This window comes from Pseudorasbora parva, chromosome 17 (assembly GCF_024679245.1).
Source record: "Pseudorasbora parva isolate DD20220531a chromosome 17, ASM2467924v1, whole genome shotgun sequence".
NCBI lineage: Eukaryota > Metazoa > Chordata > Actinopteri > Cypriniformes > Gobionidae > Pseudorasbora > Pseudorasbora parva.
In genome coordinates this window covers 33,926,955-33,953,845 of record NC_090188.1, presented here as the reverse complement: position 1 = coordinate 33,953,845, position 26,891 = coordinate 33,926,955, and the positions used below count along the sequence as shown (strand labels likewise).

Below are 26,891 nucleotides of genomic sequence, written 5' to 3'. Positions count from 1 at the left end.
GGACCCAACAGGTTTGAAAACCCCTGTGATAGGACTTGATCTGATTGAAAATGGAAATTGGACGTAGAAATGGCGTAAAGACGAATGACCCTGATTCTGATTAGTAACACACCTGTTCCCTGTTCTGTTGATTGTCATCTCTGTGTATATAAGCCCTCCGTTTTCTTAGTTCTCTGTTCGCTGTAGTTAATGGTAAATCGTTACTCTCTGTGCTCATTAAATTCTCTGTTGCTATTCCTTGTTCATTCTGCGTCACACTCTTTATTGGATTTATTCAAACATTTTTATATTGCTGGTGCTGTCGTTTTATAAATAAGAAAGTATTGGTGTCAAATCAACAACTGCACAAAGTCAATGCAAAATTGTATGCACATACCCAACATAAGTGAGTAAGTGTTATTGCGCAGCTGAAATGGTGACCATTTCCATTCTTCCCAAAATAGAATGTGAACAACTGAGACGAGTGTGCAGTAAGGTGACGCTGTAGGGCTTCATGCAAATCATACAAGTCTTTTCTAACAGGGTCATGTTCAGAGTCAATATCAGGCAAGACAAAAGTGGCTGGAGGTCTTGTATCATTTTACATTTCAATGGACAGGTGCTGGTACTACATCACAGGTCAATTATATGACTCATAATACTTTAAAGAGGATGGTCTGGGATCAGGACAGTGTGAGATGTATACAATTGTTTGTGAAATATGAACAGTGCAATAAACTGGTCTATCCTGAGAACATCAACTGACTAAGCATACCTAATGTGAGGGTGAATGCAAGGCCACCTTAAAAAACTTTTGGTTGCTGAAGCTAATTCAGTGAAAAATAAAAGATTTAAAGGTTACACACACAGTTTCTGCAAATCTCATGTTATTGAGTACCTATAGAGTAGTATTGCATCCTTCATATCTCTGGAGAGTCTTTAGTTTTATCATATTTACATAAGACAGATACGCTGTACATATTCTTTCCAAAAACAGCCAAGATTGTGGAGATGTGTAGTGGGCGGAGCTAAAGTGTAATTAGCACACACACACACAAAACATCATTGCATTATCCCTGGATAACTCTCGATTCACTATACATACATGTTGTTTACACCGCATGTTGTTATGCTTACGCGCCGATTGCCAACAAAACACAGACATTTTATGCAGTTTCACTCAACGCCTGGGGTTTTGTCTCATGACCGGGAACAAACAAAAACACTTGCAAAACTCTGTTACTTTTTCGGCAGAACAAACTGCATTCACTCTTTCCTTATTGCTGGGTTATTTGGGAAGCTGAACAAGGTCATCTTTCCCTCACAACCAAAAACACACTTATTTAGTGACATTGTTGATTTCATGGTCTAAACACAAAATGACAGAGCTGCCGACGGCTTCCGTAACCTGAACAAAGCTTGTTGATTGGTTTGCTCTTGCTCTCGCTCTGGTTGACTGCGCATGGCCTTATCCGAGAGAAATGCCCATACAAGGAATTCCGCCCTTTATGATGTCATACAGGGCCATACTTGAAATTCTTTTCCGAAACATATTTGAATCCTGAAGGCGTGTATTTGGCACAAAGATATTCCGTAATATGTCCAATTCAAATTTTGGCCATGTTAAGCATGATAATTAAACTCAGAATGCATTAAATAGCATCGGTTCTAGCCATTCTATGCTATAGTTTTTAACTGCCCCATTTTGTGTCATTTTCCATCATCATACATTTGTACCTTCTTCATCAAAAATGAAACCTATCAATCTGTGGGCAGCCATCTGTCTGGGCTGTAACTCAGTCTGGACACCTGACCTTCCATGACTCTAGAGTCCTGCCACAGTCTGAGCGGGAGCAGCAGGGCTGGTCTGCCACCTGTGAGTAACCAGAGAGCACACACAGAGAGTGAAACCTGAGAGAGGTTTTCTCAGGACGGTGATCACTTTTTTCATTAGCACATAATCAATCCAGGTGAATAAACAAATGACCAGGAACATTACAAATGCACTCATTAGTGATGACCTGCGTGTGCTGACTTCTAATAACCCAGTCATTTTACACAATGGATCAGATTCAAATTTAAAGGATTTTGGACATTGATAATTGTTATATTCTGTAAGATATGCTAAACGGCAATATTTGGATATTCATTCATTCACTATGTTTTTCCTGATATGAATTTGATTTAAATACTACAATTTTGTTATTCATAATTCTGCTTCACCTACCAAGCGTCATGTCTGGAGGAACCAGGAACCACTCATTACCTGAAGCATGGTGGTGGCAGCATCATGCTGTGGGGATGTTTTTCAGCGGCAGGTATTGGGAGACTAGTCAGGGTTGAGGAAAAGATGAATGCAGCAATGTCAAGAGATATCCTTGATGAAAACCTGCTCTGAACCTCTATTAGTCAGTGCTTTTCACAAGACATATTATTTCAAAGCAGCTTTACAGAAAATGCATGCGTCTACATTACAATAATAATAGCCTACTATACAGAAATTTAATAAAGAAATCAAATGTATTAAATAAATAAAACATTGCATATGTTTCAAAATATTTTAATTTAATATACACTGATTCTTATTAAAGTTGCAAATGTTATTCGGTGAAGAGCAGTGGATGATTCTCTCATTTTCTTTTGTTATGATTAACATTAAATGACATAAAGCTGCTGTCACTTTAAGACCATAATTGAATGTGACCTACGCAAGCTACATATAACGGCATTGATCAATAGTTACTGAAACTGGTTACATTCTTCAAAATATCTTATTTTAGGTGTCACATATTGATGGAAGTCACAGGTCTGGAACGACATGAGGGTGAGTAAATGATGACAGAATCATTTTGGTTGAACTTGTCACAATTACGACAGGCTCACCCTCACTCACTCAAAATATGTTTACACCACAACAATGTACTAAAAATGGAAAACAGTAGCAAAAGTTTAGATCCAACCCCAATTAAATACACCCTAACCAGCTAATCAGGGTCTTACTTATACCGTACAGAAATAGTCTAGACAGGTTCTGGCTGAATGCGTAATTTTTTTTTTATAGTATCAGCCTTTTGTTCACACGGATCCGGCATTTTGGGCATTTTGGGAGCATTTTGGGACCCCATATTTTTTGAAACCAGGTCCCAGAGTGGATAAATCTGAAACGAACACCCTTGCGCTTTCGTGAGTACAGTCAATCTGTATATTTTGTGAAACGGTGATGTCGTCATACCACATCCAGCACGTAAGAGATACAACTACGGGCACTGGGTATGCACACAATAATACTGCATCATTTAATTACAGTATTTGCATTATTGTAAGGGTAGGTTTAGGGTTAGGGTAGGTATAGACGTTAATAAAACACAATTTGGTAAGTAGCAAATTTATAGACAATAATGGTTTAATTTTCAAAAACTTGCACTTTGTAAACTATTTTTTTTTTAGTTTCAAAAGCACACCATCAGTACTTTTCTGAAGATCACTGACTCATTTATCTGCAAACTTACCTGGGATTTTCCAGTTGCAAAAGTCATCCAAGTTGAAACCTAGTCCTCCATCTCCTCGTTTAGTTTCTCTGGTGTGTGTATGTCTGGAAACCTGCAAGACAAAACCAGTTATAATCATCCATAGACTCTTTAGCTATTTCTATTCCTGTTCATCATTAATTACCTACATTCAATTGTGTTCTTACTGCTTTTATAATAACCTTGTCCTTACCTGTTCATTGCTCATCTGACTCTACTATCGTCATTTTGTCCAATCCCTGATAGAACTATTCCTCTAACAATATCAAAGCTCATGGTACTTCTGTCTTAAAAGTTTTGAACCCAGTTGTTGTGCTTCATTAACTAAAAAAAATCCCAAAGGGTAAGCTTCCACTTCAAAAGCCTCCATCAAACATTCCCTTTTCTTTCAAAATGTGTGAAAAATAATTACCTCAGCTCTCCTGTGTGTGCCATACAGGAACTTTGTTATGTTGGGACAGTGGGCTTGGCAGGTGTGGGGTATGCTTCCCAAAAGCAACTGTGGTCGCAAGTTCTGTCGTTAAGAATAGAGTTGAAAAGAATTTGCGACCATAGTTGTTTAATGTTTTTTGAAATCATTAATACATTTGGGAAATGGACCACTGGATAATCATCTGATTGCAGGTGATGGATAGCATGACTTTAACAGTTACAACCTCTCCAAATAATCCCATATATCACCACTGCTGCTCCTATCGCGGGACAACTGCTAAAAGAGAGACATAAAATAAATTAATTCTTGATAGAGTTAAAAAATTAAAAGGTAGACTATTAGGATATGTTATTTGATTATTAAAATACATTTTATTGTAACTATAAACATGTTGTGGTTTTTTTTTTTTTTTGCAAGTAATTTTGTCTAATTACAATTATCCTCAGTGGTGATTGTCATTAAACTCTCGTAACTGTAAAATTATTTTGTATTCTACACTACTAAATTCTTAATATATATATATATATATATATATATATATATATATATATATATATATATATATATATATATATATATATATATATATATATATATATATATTAATTATAATAATATACTTAATATATAAGTATATAAAAATACATTGGTGTTCCGGTGGTGGACAGGGGTCAGCATGAGCACCCTGACTGGTCTGTGAATATGCAGCCCCATACGCCACAAACTGAAATGCACTGTGTATTCTGACACCTTTCTATCAAAACCAGCATGAACTTCTTGAGCAATTTGAGCTACACACTGTAAAAAATTATTTAGAAAAAAACGCAGTGAAACATGCCAAATAGTGCTATTTTCATGATTTATCAATTTTTTTATGTGGTTCAGATACAATAATAGCATGAGTTTCTATTTATTAAACACATTTCCTTCATTGTATCAAGTCAAATTTTTAATTTCAATTAACTCAAAATGTTAAGGTGACTACTTTTTTTAAGTTAAACCAACAAAAACCAACAAATTTTTTTTACAGTGCAGAAGCTCATCTGTTTGATCGGAGGGCCAGCCTTCGCTCCCCATGTGCATCAATAAGCCTTGGCCACCCATGACCCTGTCGCCGGTTCACCACTGCATACTGGGAACACTCCACAAGAGCTGCAGTTTTGGAGATGCTCTGCAGTTGTCTAGCCATCACAATAAGGCCCTTGTCAGACTCGCTCAAATCCTTATGTTTGCCCTTTTTCCTGCTTCTTACATGTCAACTTTGAGGACAAAATGTTCACTTGCTTTCTAATATATTCCACCCACTAACAGGTGCAGGTAATGATTAAGAGATAATCAGTGTCATTCACTTCACCTGTCAGTGGTCATAATGTTATGCCTGATCGGTGTATATATCATTTGTTTTGCATTATGAGTGAAACATGACTACCATTAAGCAATGTAATCTTGCCATTTTGGGCATCTTTGAATTCTTAGTTATTTATTTTTATTTTTTATTTTTTTACAAAGAAAAATATAAGCTATACGCATGAACATAATCAATGAACATTTCAATCAATAATATTAAGTAATATTATGTTTATTTGGAGAGGTTTAAACATTTGAGAACCTGCAAAAACCCTGCCATGTCATGATTAAAACAAATATTAATAATTTCAATTTTAGAACAGAATATAATGTTATTTGCTCGATTTAAGACCTTCTTATCATTCCGGTAGTCAAGAGTTTATGCAGCAGTCTATACATTATGTGAAAGTGATTCAAAATAATACAATGCCAAAACAAGCAAGGCCAGAAAAACGTGTTCCAAACAATAGAAATGGGAGTATAATAGAGATACAATTTCAAGAACACTTGTTAAACTGTACCAGGAGAAACAGTGGGCATGTATACTGAAGATGTGTGCAAGTAAACAAGAATCCCACTTATAACACTTACATAACCCAACTCAATGGTCTACGCATTTGTTCAATGCTCTCCCTAATTAACATCTTGATCCCGTCATCAAACAGAACCGGCTAAAATAGCACAATGCTGTTTTCCATGAGGCTTTAGACCCACGTGCTGAAGATCCAACAGCCTCCCCAGAAACTCAAACACGGCCTGGCTGCTAGGCAACCACAGCCGCCCCAGAGAAAGAAGACCAAGGGTTTCACCACCAACAGCACTGGAAACATTACATAAGATATTTAACTAAGTGCTGTGCAGCTACAGGACCGAAACTGATAAGGAATGGAGAAAAAAACGAAGAAAACAAAAACAAAACAATGACAGTGGGATTGCAAAATCACTCTTTATCAGAAGAATAATCTTTAACCAACAGACAGTACAAATAATAATTGGGTGTATAAATACTTAAAGAATTTAAAGTGAGCTAAAGAATAAAGAACAATTTCCCTAAAAAAAGTATTTGAACATGTTGCAGCATATGTGCAAAACACATTGCAATTAGAGAGAAAATGTCTTATGTGTTCAGTCATTCTGTCATATATGTTTTTGGTCACAAGGGCAGCGTGATATTTCAGTGCACTGAGTGTATGATATCATAATAATATAGGTAACTACAGTGTAGGGCTTTTCACACTAGAGGTGTTAGCTGTTTTGGTAACTTCCGACAGACTTAATGTCCATCCACACAGGACTATAAAGTTCTAATAATCCTTGTATTTCTCAACATAACTCTAACGATAAATAATAATGATATTATTGGAATCACAAAAACTGACAGTCAATCAGAATCCATGTGATATAAAGAGTGCAGTCATTTAAAGTTTCAGTCAACAAAAAAGTAGCATGTGCCTATAATAAATAATGTTATTGTCCTTTGGATGCGAATATTACAGTTATAGTTATCGTTCTTGGTGAACTGTGAATATTTTACAGAGCAACAGAAAATGAGTCCTTAAAGACTTAAGGACACATATTTTGTTGCTCTGTGAAGTATTGCAGACGTTTCAATGGGTATTCATGCAGTCTGGAAGTTTTTCATTTATATTTTAATTTGCCATATTGGACAAAAGAAAGCTGGGTGACTTCATGCATCACTACTCAATACACATTGGACCTTGTTTGCTTTTGAATTTCACTAATGAGATCACGCTGCAGTGTTTTTGTTATATAGTATGTGTTATTAAAGTGATTGAAAGCCAGCATTGTGAAATTTCACTAATGTGATCACGCTGCAGTGTTTTTGTTATATAGTATGTGTCATTAAAGTGATCGAAAGCCAGCATTTCCTTCGTGTATATGAGTGTCATAGATGTGTCAGAGTTCTCGTGGGATGATGGTGAAGGGCCGAATAGGGCAGCTGGACTCCAGCTCCAGTGCGGTGAGGAAGCAGTCCGGAGCCTGTGTGCAGCCTCTGCTCTGCAGCGCCTCCCCCAGGGCGCTCCAGGCCTCATGTGCCGTGTTCTGGGCTTGTATGGCGTCCCTCAGCATCTTCTCCCCGAGACCCACGCGGCCTGTGCGCACCAACAACTTCCCCTGTGGAAAGGAAGTGAGAGAGTTACACTGCTCTTTGATCTGATGTGTGATGTATTTTTGCGGAACTGTTCATCTTTTTATATGTTCTAGATTAAAACTTCAAGCGCTCGGCAAGAAAAACATGGGAAGTTTGGGAAGTTTGTGATTGTGTGCTGATGTTATGCATTGCTCTATAAATCAAAGTGGTAAAGTGGAAATGGGTCAAACTTGTAATCGGTAGAAAATAGTTGTAGACTCAACTGATACAAAAGGGCATACGTACACACACACAGACAGACAGGGCAAAACACACTAAGGGTGCTTTCACACACATTTTTGGTGCGCACCCAGTTCGATTGACATCAGAATTTAGTACGTTTGGATGATGTGAACGTGTTTTTCCGAACTCGGGCGGCACCCGCGAACCGTACCCGAGTCCGCTTAAAAAGGTGGTCTGGGGTTCGGTTCATGTGAACTTTGGTACATTTCATTGCTGATGTGAACACATTTGTACAAAATCACGGAAGTGAACCGCTATTAATGACCTATGGTTTGATAAAAATTTATTTTGAGTGTGTTTCACTCCTTTACCTGACAAGCGTCACTGACATACTGCAAGCAGAGAGCTGTAGGTCTCATTTCTGCACATCTTCAGTGTTCTTTAGAGCATTTGCAGTACATTCGCGGCAAATAGACGCAAGTGCCATTGCATACTGAAGCTTTGGTAACAAAACCAACGGTTCAAAAATATAAAAGTGACGGGAGCAACGCTATGCATTTCGCCGCCTTCACGCTCGCTGTCGTTACTAAGCAACCGGGTAAACAGCGGCTGCTTTTATGACGCAAAGGAACCCCCGGTTCTGACACAAATGATATAATATGAACACAGTCCAGCGGGGGCAGGGAGAGGGGGAGGGGGGAGCAATCGAACTCTGGTTCAGTCCAGGCAATCGAACCAAGTGTAAAAGCACAATAAATGCAAGGTATCAATCAATCAATCAATCAACTTTATTTATATAGCTCTTTTACAATGATGCTTCAGTGAAGCTGTTTCAAAGCAGCTTCACAGTGCCAAACAGGACAAAATTGCAACAAAACTCGACGAGAAAACAGTGATGTTATCAGCCCATTCCAACTTACCATACAGCGATGTTGGCAGATGATCAGCATTATAGTTTATAGAATAAATAAGACCTAATCAATTTATTTTATTTGTATATTTAGTTGAATAACATCATATTTAGTTGAAGATCTTAATTTTAGTGTCCACAACTGAGAAAGCCAAGCCAAAGGCGACAGTGGCAAGGAACCAGAAAAACTTGTGAGAAACCAGGCTCAGTCGGGGTGCCAGTTCTCCTCTGGCCTAAACGTAGACCAGACACCAAAATAAACACATGCAGGAACATAAATACACAGCTGGACAACTGAATAGAGGTATGGTGATGATGGGACGATGGCCATGGGGGGAATAGTCCGCTGGCATAGACCCAGAACTCTCCAGCATCGACAGCCCATGGCAGAGATGAAGGTGGATGGCGCCAAGGTGTTGTGGTTGTGGCCATCGACATCTGGGTGGTGACCAGCGGAGACAAGTGCCTAGGACCTGTAGGTGCAGACAGAGGACCGCAGGAGCCAAGAGACGTCGCTGGTGAAGGAGACCCAGGTGACGAGCATCGCAGGTGGAGCCAGAGAATCCGAGGATAGGGGCGACGCTTGGGAGATTGAGGACAGAGGCGACCCAGAAGGGAGGGAGGAGCCCATAGGGGGGAAAGGACAGAACACAGGGGACGGCCTGGATGTCCATGGCTTAGGCAGAGCGATTACAGACCAAGAGGAGCTGGTGGAATGAGGGATCAACATGGAGTCACTTGGATCCCTGGAGGTGCTGAGATGGAACGAGAGCATACATGGCTGGAGGCAGAGCCGCAGGATCTACAGGTGCTGCGGATGGTTGCTCGACTTGTGGCTCGACATCCTGTCAGGGAATCTCCAGGGACGTAGCAGGACGGCAAGCAGCAGTGGGGCTGGAGGACTGGCTGAGCTCTGGGATGACAGGAGACTGGACATGACAATGGTGAGTAGGGTAACTTCCACAAACAAATAAATGTCTCGTCGTCATAGGCCGGTGATTGCGAGACAACATTTTTGGTAGACGAAAAATACTTCCAGTAAAAGACAAAAAAAAAAATCTGTGCTCTCACAAGGCACTGCAGCAAATCAAGCTGCATAATCCATTTTCTTGGTCCAGTCTGTCACGGGAGGTTGCAGGGAAGCAGACAAAGATGAAGATTCTAGATACAACAAGTAGACAGGCAGGGCAACAGACACAGGCAGGAACATAAATACACAGTTATGACTGAAAAACGACACACAGCTTTGATGAATGAGTTGGTGTCCATGGTGACTGATGAGTGGCGGCAAATGAGAACAGGTAATACATGTGACTAACGAAAACAAACAGGAGGTCCATGAAAAGTGAAATTAAAGCTGAGTTCAAACTGCCTGATCTTAGCCCCAATTTTGACTCGCCGACAGGTTTTGCAAAATCATCGACAAAAATGCCTGAGATCATAGGGAAATCGGTGCTCGTGCACGCAAGTGACAGTCACGCAGTGTGAATGATCCCTTGTTTAAAGTGTCATTTAGTCGGTCTGTGTTCTGTCAGGACTCACGAGCCGCTTTGCTGAACAACTGAACTTGTGTGAGCTGCTGAAATAAGCCAATCAGAGCAGAGTTCAACATTAATATTCATGACTCTTCCAAATAAGGCAAAAAATGAGCATTACATCCTAGGAACAATTTTTAGGGTTGTAAATGGACCTGTAAAACTGTATCTGGAAATGTTTTGCCCTTAAACAAGCCACATACCTTCTATGTAGATATCAGAGAACAATTTAACATATTGTTTTAAATCATTCTAGGGCAAAAAGTAAATATTAGATTAAAAAGTTTTGTATGTACACTTTAAAAAAAATTCAGGTCTCCAATTGAGAATTTTCAGTTGGTCAAATTGAATTTCAGTGAATTAAATTGTATCAATTCACAGAAATTCAATTTGGCCAACTGAAATTTTTTGATTTGATCAGTCACGAGAACATTTTCAACTGGAGACCTACATTTTTTTACAGTGTAGGTTAACATGAATTATTTTGATGCATACAATTTTAATGCATAAAATGCATTAAAAAATTGTGTTTTTTTTGTGAAATACGGTGTAGAAAATGCTTTATGATTATTTTGAACAAAATTTCTATTCAACTAAAAATTACTTGGAAAATGTTTTACTTTTTAATGAAATTATGATTCCACTGATTAAAATAAATGTGGAGGGCAAATACATAAATATCAAAATATATCAAATATGATCAAAGATTAAAAATGTACATTTCGGATTTTTCTATAGTTTACTTTACAATAGTTCACTTTAAAACAGTAAAACAAGGTCATTGGAACCGTTCCAAGAGAATGCATAAACTGATAAATTGTGAAACCTTTATTTATTTACTGTACGTGCTGTATATTGTGTATGTGTACAGTGAATTGGTGTGTATGCCTAGAGTTAAATTGTGTTACTTTCCCTAACCCTAGCAAGAACAGCATGGTTTACTCATTGCAATTCCATTTCATCGTCCCCTCTTTCAGCACACATACAGTTGTATTTCTGGGTGGTGGCACATGACCGCTGATTATGCAGGCACTTCAAAAGCACATCAGAGAGAATGACTCCGCTAGGGAGAGAAAAGTGAGGCAGGAAATGAGGCTCTCACAAACACTGAAAAAAGCAGCCACAGGCAGGGCATGTTTTGAAAGAATGAGCATAACATAGCTGCAGGAATACACAGACTGACAGGCCCATGGACCAATCACAGCTCAGAAAGAGGCTGTTCTGGTTATTCTGGTGTTTATGAGTCTTATAGCTGGACGACTAAACAGTAGGGCACAAGAAGGGGCGGTTAAAATATAAACAGATTTAAGGCTAGCACAATTGGCATAAACTGGCTAATTTTATATACAGATGTAGCAGAGGTGGCACTTTAAGAACTGCCATAGGGTCGTGGCCCCACATTTGAACTCTGCTAATCCAACGGGATGCTTATCCGATCCAGCTGAGACCAGCTACGATTACAAGTGTCAGCTACAAGGCAAACAATACACACACAGTGTACAAACAATGTGTTGCAGACAACAATACCATAGAAAAACCATTGATTCCTGTACAAACACACAACTAGAAAAACACAGAAGCCAAAACATTGACTCATGCAGTGACTCATGTTCTTGCTGTTCCTCTTGAACTCTGAACTTTGGTTCTCCACACAAACTCATCTGCTCAGAAGGTGACCTTATTATTGCTCTGTTGCATATCAACAGATTTGATTTTGCGGGACAATGTGGGACATGTGGGAGAGCGATAACTTATTATTATGCACATATATGACTATGCAAATATTGATTTATGTTCCATGCAAAGCATTGGTCTCACACTCGCGGCCTCAAGTGGCCCGCGGGATGATTTTTTGTGGCCCCCTACATCAAAGTTAAGTGTTAGTGCGGCCCACGGTGTTCTGAAACGCACCTTTTTGCTGAGTCGTTGTGTGTCGCGTTTGCCACACTTTTATTTTCAAAACTGCACACTGCCTCACTTTGTGTGTGTTTGTGAGAGAGAGTTGGTTTGTCCCTCCCTCATGCAGTATAATTGGTTGACACCGCGTGATTGACAGGAACATAATGTGAGGTTAATCCATGGGCGGAACAGACAAAATGAATGTGTTCTAACAGCACTTGTCAATTTCAAAATGATTGAGATGGCCAATCAAATCAAAGTAGTTCTCAAAGTAGGGGTTTACGTTCTCTTTTGGCTTGTGCACAATATTCACACACAGACGAGAGTGTCAATCTATCGATTAATGCCGTTGCAGAGAGAGACTTTAAAATTAAAAATTAAAAATACAATCACTGATGAACATCTTTGATTATAATGAAGAAGAAAAACAAACTATATGAGAGCAGATTAAACCCAGAACCTTTGGTTTACAAAAATTCTACCACCATACCATTAAAGGGGGGGTGAAACACTCAGTTTCAGTCAATCTCATGTCAATCTTGAGTACCTATAGAGTAGTATTGCATCCTTCATATCTCTAAAGTCTTTAGTTTTGTTATATTTCTAAAAGAAATATAGGCTGTACCGAGTCTTTCCGGAAAAAACCCAGAGCGCCTGGAGAACCCCCCCCCCCACCCCCACCCCTTAAGGAATTAGAGTGTTAACAGTGGATCTATGCATTTATACACTAATGCGAAGAATCTCGAGACTAATAATATATTTAATGTAAATTAATACACATGTTGTTTGCAAAATTGCAAATAGCTCCAAAATTATTATTTCCCAACTAGAAATAGACCCAGAATTTGGTTCACTGTTCTGTTTCTTTATTTCTATAGGCTATATTTTCAAAAAAAGAGTCGGCTCTTCAGATATGCATCTCTCGATGCTCTTGATGCGGCCTAGCCTGACCCAGACTGTACCTCCAACAAACCCAAGTTGAGTTTGAGACAACTGATGTAAAGCCTATTTGCAGTGATGTTAGAAAAACGGGCACTCTAGTGATATAACACAGCATCAATTCTGTCTATTACATTTTTGGGACACTTATAAACCAACCCAGTTTCTCTTGAAGCCAATATGGAAGTGACTTAAACTGCAATTCATCGACTGGCTGCTTGAGACACTCCAAAAGAGAGCAGAATCTCATTTAGCCCCATGTTAAAATGCCCAGCTTTACAGCAGAATTTTTTTTTAACATTCTGGTACAAAATGTGGGTTTGGTCTATATTTTGCCCTTCATGACAACTGTGAGGGGGTGATTTTTTATAACTAATTTGTTTAAATTATATTAAGCCTTAAAGTTCTGCAAAATGAAGGGCGTGGCCACTTTGAATGACTACTAGCCATTTGTCTGCTGTCTATTATGCTATGTCTACATTAATCCGGATAGATTTAAAAACTGAGTTTTCGTTTTAAAACGTTCTCTGTCCACACTAACGTTTTCCTCATAACCTCATAAATGTTACTGAGATGATACAGACTTATCCCACAATTTTTCACACAGTTATCACACAATTTTTCTGGCAGGATCATTTTATTTAGCAAAATATCTCACCATTCACTGATGCGTCCAGGTTGCACTAGGTCAGCCTTTATGTTAGGTCTACAACACAACTCCACTCGTGTTTTGCTACAGGACAGTAAATGCAAACAAATTTTCTGCCATCCTTGCAGGACTGTGATATGAAGTCTGCAAATTAACATATTTTAGCAACTATGTGAAAGTGAATAGCACATAACTCAAACAATAGCAGTATAAAGATACATATATCTATTGGTACAATATGCATCACTGAGTGAACATGCATCATAATTTTCAAATACCTTCGTCTTCACAGTTCACACTACGACATGAAGACAGCGTTTTCAAATGTATCCACTTTGGAGAGTGTTTTCAAAAAGCTATTCCGTTTTTCCGTTGACTTAAAACACTGTCTCAGTGTGGACGGAAGGCCAAAACAGAGAGGAAAAGATGCATTTACAAACAAAAATGTATTAGTGTGGACATGGCCTTAGTCATCATGTCACCTCAGCTCCAGACATGTCCCGCCTCTTTGCCCATTTTCTGTTATCCGGGAGTGACACGCTGCCAAGATGGCGACGGCCGGCATCTTTATCAAAGTTTATCCAGACTTAGATGTTGTTTTTTGGTGGGACGATATGTTCTTCATAATGTCACAGTTGTGCCATATTTTCTAGAGTTGTTGATGTCAGTTTGTTCTCTGTTATATCTAATGCCTTGGATTATTTTTTTTGTAGCCCTGACTTGTGAGTTTGGGAGTGAATAAGCAGTCTTACCAAGTAGTTTTCAAAATACAAAATACAATAAAAAGCATCCTGGCAGACCGAATCCAACATGGTACATTGGTGACTTGAATGTACTTAATGAGCAAAGCAACAACAGCTCGTGCTTGGCTGATTTTAACGCATGTCACATCTTGTGTGAAACGGCCTTAACACTGGTTCTATGTCTCATTATCAGCTCTCTTGCACCGTATGATACAATTGCCTGGTTGCTAGGCATCCCATAAAGGCCTGAGAAGGAGTGAAGTGTTATAAATAATGTATTTGCATTATCTAATCAACTGACAGGCCAATGGAAGAAGGCTGTAAAGAAGACAGAGAGAGAAAAAAGGGAGGGTGAAAGCAATAGAAACACAGAGAAAGGACCCAGAGATATGAAGATGGCAGACGTTTAAGCAAAAAGAGAAAATTATGAGGTGCTGAGTCACAGTGCTCAGTGTGCTTAAACTCATGACACAAGATCAGAGACACTGTTTGACTCACCTAAGCTGACATCCCTAAATAAAAAAACACCCATCCAGATGCCCTGAGTAATGACTCGTATACACATCCATGAGTATACCACAGAAACAGATTCATATATGCTGTAAGTGTGAGCTTTCATGATGAATTTTCAGCATAATTACCCCAGTCTTCAGCATCACATGATCATTCAGAAATTCTTTTAATATGCTGATTTGGTGCTCAAACAGTTCTTATTAGGACGAAAGGACGGTGATCCTCCCCCAACAGCAGCATCTGACTGAGGATATTGTCCATCCCGCTCCAGAAGAGCTGTTTCACAGTATTATCATCCCAGTGTGCCTCGTTGTAAAGCTGTAGATAGTCTTCAACATGTTCCTCAAAGCATCCTGATATTTTGGGGTCAATTCTTCTGTCACGTGGTCTCAAGGAGATGGATTATGCGGAATTAACAAACAAAGGTACTTTAATTAACACATAGCTGAGGAAATGCAGAGCCAAGGCGGAGTGGAATTAGCGCTGACAGGCTGAGGTGGAGTCATGGGCTTGGAGGCCCGAGATTCAGCCAGGAGAGCCACCACACATAGCTGGTGAGCTTGTGGTAAAGTGACCCGAGGTGGAGCAGAAGAGCTGGCAGGAGTGAGTGCGGCAAGGGCCGAGCCGGGGAGCTATGGCACCAGCAGGGCAGGTGAGCCATGAGAGTTGGACGAAATTGCAAAGAGGACTGAGACAACAGGCTGGGAAGGTGACTGGGAGGGAGAGGATCGTCTAGTGGGGTACTTGGAGTGCTTTTTAGGGGCAGGAACAAGGGTTGGCACTTGGAGGGCTTTCAGGGGCAGAAACAAGGGTGGGCACTTGGAGTTCTTTCGGGAGCAGAAACAAGGGTGGGAGATGGCTCCGTCGAGAAGCTTCTCAGCTTTAGAGAGGACTACCCACTATAACTGCAGAATGGACCTGGTGTCTGGCCTCGGGGCAGAAGTGGTGTCTGGCTCTTGCACGTGGTCCGTGGCGGGCCTTGACTCAGGTTCTATTGTCCATGGCAGATTCAGGTGTCTAACTTAGGTCTGCAGAGAAAGAGTTGTCATGTTGCCTGGGACTCTCTGGGCTGAAATTATACATCTGGATCGCGCAGTGAGAAGATTTGATAATTTGAAGGGGTTTGATAATGGTGACATTCTCAATAACTCGCAGAGTGAGACTCTTGGAGCATACCCAAAAAGGGGTATTCCACAAACTTGCCGAAGGGATGGTGATTCACCCCCAGCAACAACATCTGACTGTAGACATTAACCATCCCGCTCCAGAAGCTGTTTCAGAGTATCATCCTCCTAGTGCCCCTAGTTATAAAGCTATAGATAGTCCTCCATATACAGTATTTCTTCATCTTCTGGACGTTTTTGGGTCAGCTCTTCTGTCACGTATATCGTGGTCTCAAGGAGATGCATGATGCGTAATTAACAAACAAAAGTACTTTACAGGGGACCTATTATGCAAACTTCCCTTTGATAAGGTGTTTGAACACAGATGTGTGTCCACAGTTCCCCACATTCCCCCTACTTCTATGTAAGAGTAGGGAAACTGCTGATGATCTGTCCTTTTAGTATGGACACACCCCTGAGTGAGAACCACAGAGACCGCCAGTTTACTCGCTGTATCAGCTAGCTAGTGTATTACAATGTCTGTGCCAAAAAAACATTACAAATGTTCTGTTGGACCAACAAACAAATGAGTTTCTATAGTCTCCCGGCATCCGAGCCAATGATGACACCATGGTTGGATTACATTTCTGAAGGAAATGTGCTGAAGAATGTTGGTCAAATGTTATATATTTGCTCACATAATTTTACATGACTGCTACACCAACAAGGGTCAGTACAACGATGGATTTGTGGAAAATTTGTTTCTGAAGGATGGGCCAATACCAACGCTTCTTACTCTAACTTCATATCCAGAAGAAGTAAGGTTGGGGCTTCGTTTTTTGTAAATGTGTGCAAATTTCCTTTCTGAATGAACTTTCTAGAATTCTGTAAAGCTAATATGGCTAAAGCTACCATAGTCTCTGACTGTATTCACAGAGACTAGAGCTATGTCATTAGTTTTATCCTGAAAACATTTGCCATCTGTGTAATTCATAAACACACATTTATTATGCATTGTATAGTCAGATGACAGACTTTTTTACGTACCCACTAAGGCTGTCAAAATTGCTAAAAAACGTTTGAATATTCCCTCTATTCCCCGAGTTGGGCTCTGCACTTTCTCCCATCTTCCATGCAAGACGCGTCAACTTTCAGCAGTAACTCCTGTGACCTGTCCCTGAAGCCCATGTGCGCGCCTCTACTACTGCAGGCATTTTTTCCCTTTTTTTTAAAAATTTGAATATTAATTTTCACCTTCGAAATTCATTTTTCGAGAAACATCGAGGTGCAGTCTAAAAGTTGCAACCTCTTCCTGAGTCTCTCATCTCTGTCCGACACCAGTTCAAGCATGCAAGACTGCACTCCACACCTGGCTATTTCTGACATTTTGCCTGAGTGAGATTTGCCTGTTTAGTTGTTGATCCGAAGCTCATGTAAAGGATCTGCCCTCTTCTGGAAGGGGAGTGGGGAGCAGCAGCTTATTGGTATTTAAAGGGACACAAACACAAAATGGCACGTTTTTGCTCATACCCAAATAAGAGCAAATTTGACAAGCTATAATAAATGATCTGGGTGGTTTCACAGATACATTCTGGGGACACCATATATTACATCTTGTGAAAAGAGGCATAATATGTCCCTTTAAATAAACACTTGAAGAATATGCAGATAATTGGCTCAGTGGTTCATGTAGGTTGGCTACAAACCGGAAGGTTGGTAGTTCGATCTCCGGTTCCACCTGACCAAGTGTCGAGGTGTCCATGAGCAAGACACCTAACCCCAGCTGCTCCCGACGAGCTTGATGGCGCCTTGCATGGCGGACACCGCCATCGGTGTATGAATGGGTGAATGTGAGGTGCTTTGGATGGCAATAGGTCTGTTAAAAGCGCTTTATAAATCCAGTCCATTTACCATAATTATTACCACATAACGCCAGGGCGAGGACTGAACAGAGAGTATATGCAGAATTAACAAGGGAACTTAAATGAGAGAAAGGTGAACATAATAATTAACTAATGATTAACCAAGGAAACATACAAGGGTATGGAGAATGTTAAACTGAAAATATACATATAATATATTATACAGGAACTTAAACACATGAAACAAAAACAAAAACAGGAACAAAAACACAATGAAACTATACATAACTCTGACAACATTCAGATCTACCTCCATCCAATCAACAACTGATGGATAGCTAACACCCAACAAATTTATATTTTTTAATAATCTTTTTCACTCACATGTACGTCACATTAAAGAAGAAAGTATCTGTTGCATGCTGCAAAAATGTTTCCATGAGATTTACCGGATTTTGTCCGAGTAAATTGTGTAATAATTTTCTATTTTTGTGTGAACCCACAGGCTCTGAAATACATGGTCTCTCAGAGGAAGGACAGGCATAATGAGAGCGTTGGTCTCTCTAGTCACAGGTATAGTAATGAAATTGTATCAAGTCAGAGAATTCCCTCAAAAACTCTTCCTCAGTTCAATCATAGCAGCTCAAGACAGATAAATCAGTGGTGTGACGTTCTGATGAAGACAGGCTGTGTGTGTGAACTATGCAGGGCATCACCAGCAAGAACAGAATTAGTTTTCATCAGCTCAGGGAATTGATATTGTACGTCTTTTGTCCAAAAATAGCAGGGACGCATGCTCTGATTGGCGAGATATAGAGAGAAAATGGCCTAGCTTCACTCCGGTTACTCCAGTGAAGATGAGTAATGAAGGGCCTGACATTATGCAGTCACAATGAGAGCAGAGAGTGGAGGCAGAGCTAATGTTAGCACACATCACTGTGGGTTGTTAAGATGTACGTACTGTACTGTATGTACAGTAAGTTGCATATGCAATGGCTCAATCATCATATTCCAAGTCACCTTCAAAGCTGTATGATATGAAAAATACATTAATGTGAATTCATAATATTTTAATATTTTCCCCCCTCTTTAACAGCAGCACTGAAGCTGCATGAACTCCACACATTTGTGTTAAACCTGATAACCCTGTTCTCTAACATGATTTGAAAATTATCAGAAGAGGAAGCAAAAACATCTGACCATCTAACTAAAATGGCAGATTTTCAAGGACATTTCTCAGGCCAGTGGATCATTTATAATGTGTTATTTTAGTGTTTTTATTATATACAATTATAGTATTTACTGGTATTAATATTATAAAGTAACATTTATTTTTTATATTTTCTGTTTTCATTTTAATTTTAGTTAAAGTTTTATGAATTTTGTTATGTGCTTTTGTTCTATATATATTTATTTAGCTTTTTGTTTTGTTAAAAACATTAAACTTGTTTTTCACTTAAAAACAATATTTACCTAATATGATTTTTATTTTATTTTATTTTTCCACCCCTGTTGACAGTATTTTCTGATTCTAAAAAACATTTTCGGATTTTAACTAACATTTAAATTTCTGTTCTCGAAATGTTAATGCAACATACATATTTAATTAGATAATGCATCATTTGCATAATTATACATTACAGAAAACTAATTATCTTAATTGATAGAATAAAACATTAAACGGCAAAAATAAAAAAAAGAAGAAGACAAAAAACATCAACTATAAAAGGCAGCATTCAAAGCAGTTATGAATCTTAGGGGTACTAAATCACCAAATTCTTTGGCTTTTCAGAAGGAACCATGTAAAATCATCAGATTTAGCTTCATAGGCCATATACAGTACTTCTCAGGCCATGATGTCAATGTTGCAGTGCATTAAGAAGCTCAGTAGTTATTATTTTAATATAATGTGATTAATCAACTGGGGAAAGTGATATCTATTAGATTTAGGGTTCCAGATGTAAAAGTGAGCATGTCACTTACCAGATGCAGCAGTATGTGGTGTCCTCTGGGGTTGATGGCGAGAGCTTCATCGTACAGGCTCTTGGCCTCCGTGTCGCTGCCCCTAAGCTCAGCCACGCGACCCTTGAGCAGAAGCACTGAGTGTGAGGTGGGAAAGAGAGTTCCTGCCTCCTGCACACAGAACTGAGCTTCCTTCATCCGCCCGTCAGCAATGAACAACTCCCCTGGTCAGCACGCATCACAAAACATAAAAGAGATAAATGAGAACAATGATAAACCATTCTGATGGTATAATTGTTTTGTGACATTACACTAAAAACTATATTATTAGTTACAACTCTCTTTTTTCATTGACTGCTTTGTTGCTTTTTGTGAGATTATCTCTAATCGAGTGCACTTCACAGCCGTGACACAGCCATCTGGAACATCAACACTCTGAAAGACGTATCTGCTGCCACAGCATTACTACTCTCTCAGAGTAAAAAAGTGAATATCAACATGCTTCATCATGTTCACATCAGGAGAGTCGCACGAATGCAGCCTTTTGTCCAGATGATTTAAAATGCACCTTTGGCAACATATTTGCAATCGCAAATGCAAGCTTACCTTCCCCCCTACCCTTAAATCTCACACTCATGCTCATAGAGGGATATTCATGCTCATGTCTAAATAAGGCCATGTGTAGAGCCCTGTACAAGCATCTGCAGCTCTAGCATTTAGGGCTCACCACAGCAAAACAAAAACTGCTTATATCAACTGCTGCCTGTCGTGTAGTTGTGTTTGTACACAGAATCACTAGTAGGATAATTTAGGCAGATATTACACAAAGAAAGAAGGTTGTTTGGAAAACTTATATGTTCATTATAGTGCTTCCAAGATAGCAGTGTATTGAAATTTTTCTTCCCACCTATCTGCAATTAATTCAGACTGAACTGCTTAACATAAATACTTATCCACACTGTTTTGTAGATAATTACAGACTTAAATGGTTAGTTTACCCCAAAAATGAATATTCTGTCATTAATTACTCACCCCCTAATGTCCTTCCAAACCTGTAAGACTTTGGAGCACAAATACTTTTAATGAAATTGGTGAGATATCTGAATGCTATGGAAGCCCGTTTCCGCCACTAAATAATAATAAAAAAATAATAATAATTGCGACTTTTTATCTCACAATTCTGACTTATTTTTCTCACAATTGCGAGTTGTAAAGTCACAATTCTGACTTTTTTTCTCACAATTGCGAGTTATAAAGTCCGAATTCTGAGATATAAAGTCGCAATTGCGTGATATAAAGTCCGAATTCTGAGATATAAAGTCGCAATTTAATGATATGCGATTATATTACTTTATTAGAATTTGTAACAGATTAGCCAAAGATCGATTAATTTATTATTTCAAATATGATCAAACCCGAGATATGGAGGTCAATACAATTCATTCTCAAACTAAATCCTGCCTTACATCATATTCTGATGCGTTATTAATGAAATATGCTATTAATGATTCGTTATTTATGAAATATGATCCCAGCAGCGCCACACTCAGGTGACTGTAGGCCTATGTATAGCGACATGTCATAGCCCCAACTGGACGTGTCAACACACTCGTTCTCTAAGGAAATCGTGAATTACAGCACATTCTGAGGGTGGTGATGTTCTGGGGATTATATTTCCATAATAACACATCAGAATATGAACGTTATCACCTCACATCCGTTCTGTTTCAGTGCCAAAGCTTGCATTTAAAATCCCCTCAAGAGCGCGTTTGCTCAGAGATATTAATGCCAATCAGGTAATAAAACAATCATTCCATCATTATCAGCTAAAACTACAGTTAAAATACTTATTATAATGTGTTCACGACACAACTCGTGTCGGGACGCGGCAGATCAATGACTTTATATCACGCAATTGCGACTTTATATCTCAGAATTCTGACTTTATATCACGCAATTGCAACTTTATATCTCAGAATTCTGACTTTATATCACGCAATTGCGACTTTATATCTCAGAATTCTGACTTTATATCACGCAATTGCGACTTTATATCTCAGAATTCTGACTTTATAACTCGCAATTGTGAGAAAAAAAGTCAGAATTGTGACTTTACAACTCGCAATTGTGAGAAAAAAGTCAGAATTGTGAGATAAAAAGTCGCAATTATTATTATTATTTTTTATTTAGTGGCGGAAACGGGCTTCCATAGAATGCTCCTGCCTCAGCACCACACCAATGGTAAGCCACCATTCTGAGCTCAGAAGCACTGCACAGTACTTACTATGTCAACAGCATAGGAAAATGACACAGACGAGTTGAATAAAGTCGTTATTTTGTCGCTTCATAACATTAAGGTTGAACCACTGTAGTCACATGGACTATTTAAAAATGTCTTAACTACTTTAATGGGCCTTGAAATTTGCAATGACGTTGCTGCCAATGGAGGGGTCAGAGAGCTCTACAATTTCATTAAAAATCTCTTAATTTGTTTCAAAGCTAAAATGTTACGTATTATTTATGAATTATGAGTAATTAGTGACAGTATTTAAATTTTCCTGTGAACTAACCCTTTAAGGTACAGTCACATTTACCGCTGTTCATGAATTTTTGCAGGCCAGTCATTTAAACCAGAATTCACGAAATCGGATTTCCGATTAAAAAAAAATTGTTAATTGAAATAACACTGAAATAATATATGAAATGAAAATCCTAACTTTAAAAAACTTAAACAAAAATGGAAAATGTTGAAGTTGAAGCACTACAATGAATAAGACTTAAATAAAAATACATTTAAGCTAATAGCAATAAAATAAAAATAAAAAAATAAAACGTTGCATTTTAAGTATGTAACCTATGTTCCCTGAGAACAGGGAAAGAACGCTTTGAGGAATGACTCAGCGTGACAGGTGTCTGAAAATACTATTAATTACGTCAATACCATAGACCGGCGACAGCCCATGATGTTATCAACGTGGGACCCGGAAGTACATAAGGGCGCCTTGCAAACATGACAATTATCTTATCGTCTAAAGGGACTATGTGACAAGGGGGGCGTGGTTCAGCGAGGTCTGCAGCGGGAGAGAGAGCCGCGGGACGAGCGGTAAGTGAGTGGGTTGGAAGCAGATTAATAACACCTGTCTCTCGTTCCAGTAATGAGCGCGGAGAGGGGATAAAACCTAGGTGGAACCGGAGATCGAGGAGAGAGAGAGGGACTGCTGACGCGACACACACTCACACCCATGGACATTGAGTTGTGAGACACGTTGACCCGGAAGCGGAACATTTAACCGGAACCCGGAAGTGACTGAGAGAAATACACACTGGCAATAGCCGTGTGAAGAGACTGAGTTTTTGTTCTAATAAAGAGAAGCGTCAGCAGTCAAACCGACCCCCTTGTCCTCTTCCTTCCTTACACAAACAAACTTTATCACAGACTGTTTGGTAGGTAAGTCCCGAAGCATGGCAATGAGACACAGTGTCTCGTTATTGTATGTAACATAGGTTACATACATAACCTGAGATGTTCCCTTTCGAAGGGAACACACACTGCCTCCTAAGACGCTTTGGGGAACGATATACCCACACCGCCATTCTGAGGGGAGTGCATGCTCGTGGTAGTGACAACTGTCAGAACCAGCAAATTCAACTGAAATGCCAGAACCACACTCTTCCTTGAGTCACACTGGGTTGTCAGTGACAGCATCCCCTACTTATAGCCTAAGCTATAAGCCTCAAGAGGAAACCTTAATATACTTTACATGAAGACCTACCCAGGCCGCTCAAAGGCCTGAAACCAACCACTTCAATAGAATGTGTCTAGGGAACCTGAGGGAGCCCCAGCCAATCACTACTCAGGGAAAATTTTCACCCGAATGCCACCAGGGAGGCCTGGTGTCACTTTATTGGACACTTCAGTCTGGCCAACAACCTGTCTGTTCAGAAACGGAGCCTTAGGACACTTGCCTCTAAGTATGGCATCCAGACAGAGGGACTGCGAAGCTGGCAGTAACCAACTCAGACTGGATCTCAGAGATGGGTATCCTGGAGAAGCAATACTTTACAACTTGACTGCTTGATCCAAGGAACTACAAGCACTTATCTTTCCCAGCACTTAGGAGGGTGGACAGGCCTATCTGGACTGATCTAACTTGGAGGCCTCATGAGAGGCCTGCAACCGTCTGACCAGACTCAGGAGGCTGAGTACTCACAAGCGACCCTCAGTGAGGGGAGCACTGAGTCTGACCTGGTAGTTAGACCAGACTGTAGGCTAGATACCAATAGTTTCCTTTCTGGAGGGAACCAGTAGCAGAAAAGTGATCACTTTTTGTCATGCTAGGGTGCAAACTCGCCTTCAGGTTCTGCCTGCTAAAGCCAGATCAACCGATAGCAAGCATCCACTAGCTGCCAGATTCACTCTAGCTGTTTAGTGCCTAATCTCTGGAAATCACCTTCAGAGAGGTCGGATGAGGCCTACTACCGGACAGCAATTTATGTTAGTTGCCAGAGCATTCAAACTTGGCAACTTGTCTTCAGGGAGGCCTGGTGAGGCCTACTATCTGATAGCAATTCATGCAAGTTGCCACAGCATCCAAACTCGGGAACTTGCCTTCAGGCAGGCCTGGTGAGGCCTACTAGCTGAAAGCAACTCATGCTAGCTGCCAGAGTATTCAAACTTGGGAACTTGCCTTCAGAGAGGCCTGTTGAGGACTACTACTTAATAGTGTTTGTTCCACTCATGACAGGCCCAACCCCGGGCCTAATGTAAGAAGCACCTGGGGAAATGATGAAGAAGAAAGATGAAGGTCAAGTTTTTAGTTCACTTTTGGGGATCTGCCTGATATGCTTGCAACACTGCTATGGTGTGCAAAGCAGCACCAGCCTGACATGTTGACCTGTATGCCCTGCCATTTAAGTGAGACATTATTTTGAGAGGCTTAGATGGCAGGGTTGGAGCCATCTATACCTACCCAGATCCAAGATAGTTTTTCAAACTTCCCATCAATCGGTGGCATCCACACACACCCATATCCCCCTCCCCCGAAGTTAAACCACTGATGTCAGTGAATACGAGCCAAATATGGGCTGTTCCATGCCCTTTCGATGTCTGTGTGCAAATCGGGAAGCAATGGAACGCTCACTGGAACTGGAATATTATGGCCGGAGAGAAATCGATCATCAAGCAAACTGCGAGCTATCTCTCCTCTAACACGCAGTCTGTCTGCAGTGTGTTCCATTACCTCTAACAGCTCCGCATACACGGGGCAGAGTGGCTGAGAGGTTACAGGATTTATTTATTTTCCCCACCCTCACCAGCCATCTTGCTTCTGGGCCTTGTCAGCTGGCAGATCACCTGAGAGTATTACACCCCTCTCGAGATGATTGGCGAGCTCCATTTGGGAAACCCATGCTGCGCGTCGCCGGCACGAGAGGGACCCTTTAAACCTCAAATAAAGATTCAAATGGTCATGAATCAGTGTATCGATTCATGATTTGGATCGCCAATGTTACGTGATTTCAGCGTGACATGCGATCCGAATCATGAATCAATATACTGATTCATGACCGATTGAATCTTTATTTGAGGTTTGAAAACAAATTCGGAAGAGAAGACAATGCTGAATAAAGTCATAGTTTTTGCTATTTTCTGACCAAAATGTATTTTCGATGCTTCTAAAGATTCTAATTAACTAACTGATGTCACATATGGACTACTTTGATGATGTTTTTATTACCTTTCTGGACTTGGACAGTATTGGGTGAATACACTTGGATACGCTCTCGGACTAAATATAAAATATCTTAAACTGTGTTCCGAAGATGAACGGAGGGCAGGGAAAGGAAATGCAGCTGAAAATGTTTATTTAAAATTACTTTAACTCCAAGGACCCTGTACAGGGTCGGGAATGACATCATCATGTATATACGTTCCATTTTAAATGTCTGTGGAGGAGCTATGATGTCATTATGTGGTACCATTTGAAAGCTTAGAGTCTCTACTTTCTGGAGATATGCATCACTTTGGCATTTGTTTTACACAAGGTAATGTATTTACACTAAATTACTCTGGTGCCATTTCCGCCTGGACTTGGCCTACCCAAATTAAAAAGCCTCCCATACACACATACAGGGGTCTAGGTTCAAAATATTGGTGTCATTTTATAGGAAACCCTTTAGGTTCACACAGGGCCTGAGTTACACACTTTCAAAAATGAATTTATGGAGAAAAAAAATCAAAAAGCGCCTACTTTTTTGGGGGGGTTATGACAGCTTAGACAACATATATTTACATGTTTATCACTTTTAGCAGTGTTTTATGTAACTTTAAAGGGTTTCCTGTAAAATGACACCAACATTTTGAACCTAGACCACTGTATGTGTGTATGGGAAGCGTTTCAATTTGGGTAGGCCAAATCCAGGCTGAAATCCCAAAAAAATGGCCCTGGAGTGTAGCGTTTAAAAAAATTATGACGAAACGCAATATGTGTTGGCCGGTGTTGATTCTGTGGTGCACCGCCACAAATTAGTCTATGTTAGGGAAACACTGCAATAAATTACATTGAACAGCTGATCAGAGAAGAAGGAGCCCAAACGTCGGCTTTTAAAGTTGGTGGTGCAGGATTGAACGGAGTGCAGCTGCTGTCTATCATCTTGCTGTTTTGACGATCTTAATAGAGTGTTGCCAATAGCACCGCCACTGGCCGGTAGGCTGAATAGAGTCATAAGATTTAATTTATCAATATTGAAATGAGAAACAAATAATTGCAAAGCATTGATTAATCAATATTTTTACCCAGCCCTAGTGACCACACCATTAATTATTTAATTTTTTATTTTGAAATTTAAGATCCTGATATTAAGATGTTCAACATTCAAAATGTAACAGTGGTGGTGTTATTGTAATATTTGCACATTGAACTGTTACTTATCTTCTTTCTGCTAATTATTTGCATAGTGAGTTGGGATAGGCCTTTCTTGTATCTATATAACATTAATACTAGTTTTGTGCTGTGTTGTTTCTTCACAGATAACACATGTTGAGTGACATAACAACAATGAAATAAAAAATGTAAATGTTAAAAATACAATAATTTTAAATATATTAATTATTTATTATATGCTATTCTGATACATAGCACATAACAATACTGAAGA

At 39.6% G+C, this 26,891-nt stretch overlaps 1 protein-coding gene and 1 long non-coding RNA gene across 2 annotated transcripts in view; both read right to left on the bottom strand.

Annotated features, from left to right (window-relative positions):
• Positions 1-1,750: 1,750 nt before the first annotated feature.
• On the bottom strand, positions 1,751-3,570 carry LOC137044997 (uncharacterized). The gene is made up of 3 exons (XR_010898669.1): positions 3,489-3,570; positions 2,207-2,308; positions 1,751-1,853 (listed from the first exon to the last, which is right to left on the bottom strand). It is a non-coding gene; the product is annotated as an uncharacterized lncRNA (long non-coding RNA).
• A 1,981-nt stretch (positions 3,571-5,551) lies between these two features.
• The window catches only part of ttc7a (tetratricopeptide repeat domain 7A), a 77,365-nt gene continuing 56,025 nt past the window's right edge, over positions 5,552-26,891 (bottom strand). Inside the window, exons 19-20 of the mRNA XM_067421401.1 lie at positions 19,758-19,960; positions 5,552-7,422 (exon numbers count right to left, since the gene is read on the bottom strand). Of these exons, the coding sequence (XP_067277502.1) occupies positions 7,204-7,422; positions 19,758-19,960 (422 nt within the window). The 3' untranslated portion in view covers positions 5,552-7,203. The remainder of the gene's footprint in view (positions 7,423-19,757; positions 19,961-26,891) is intronic.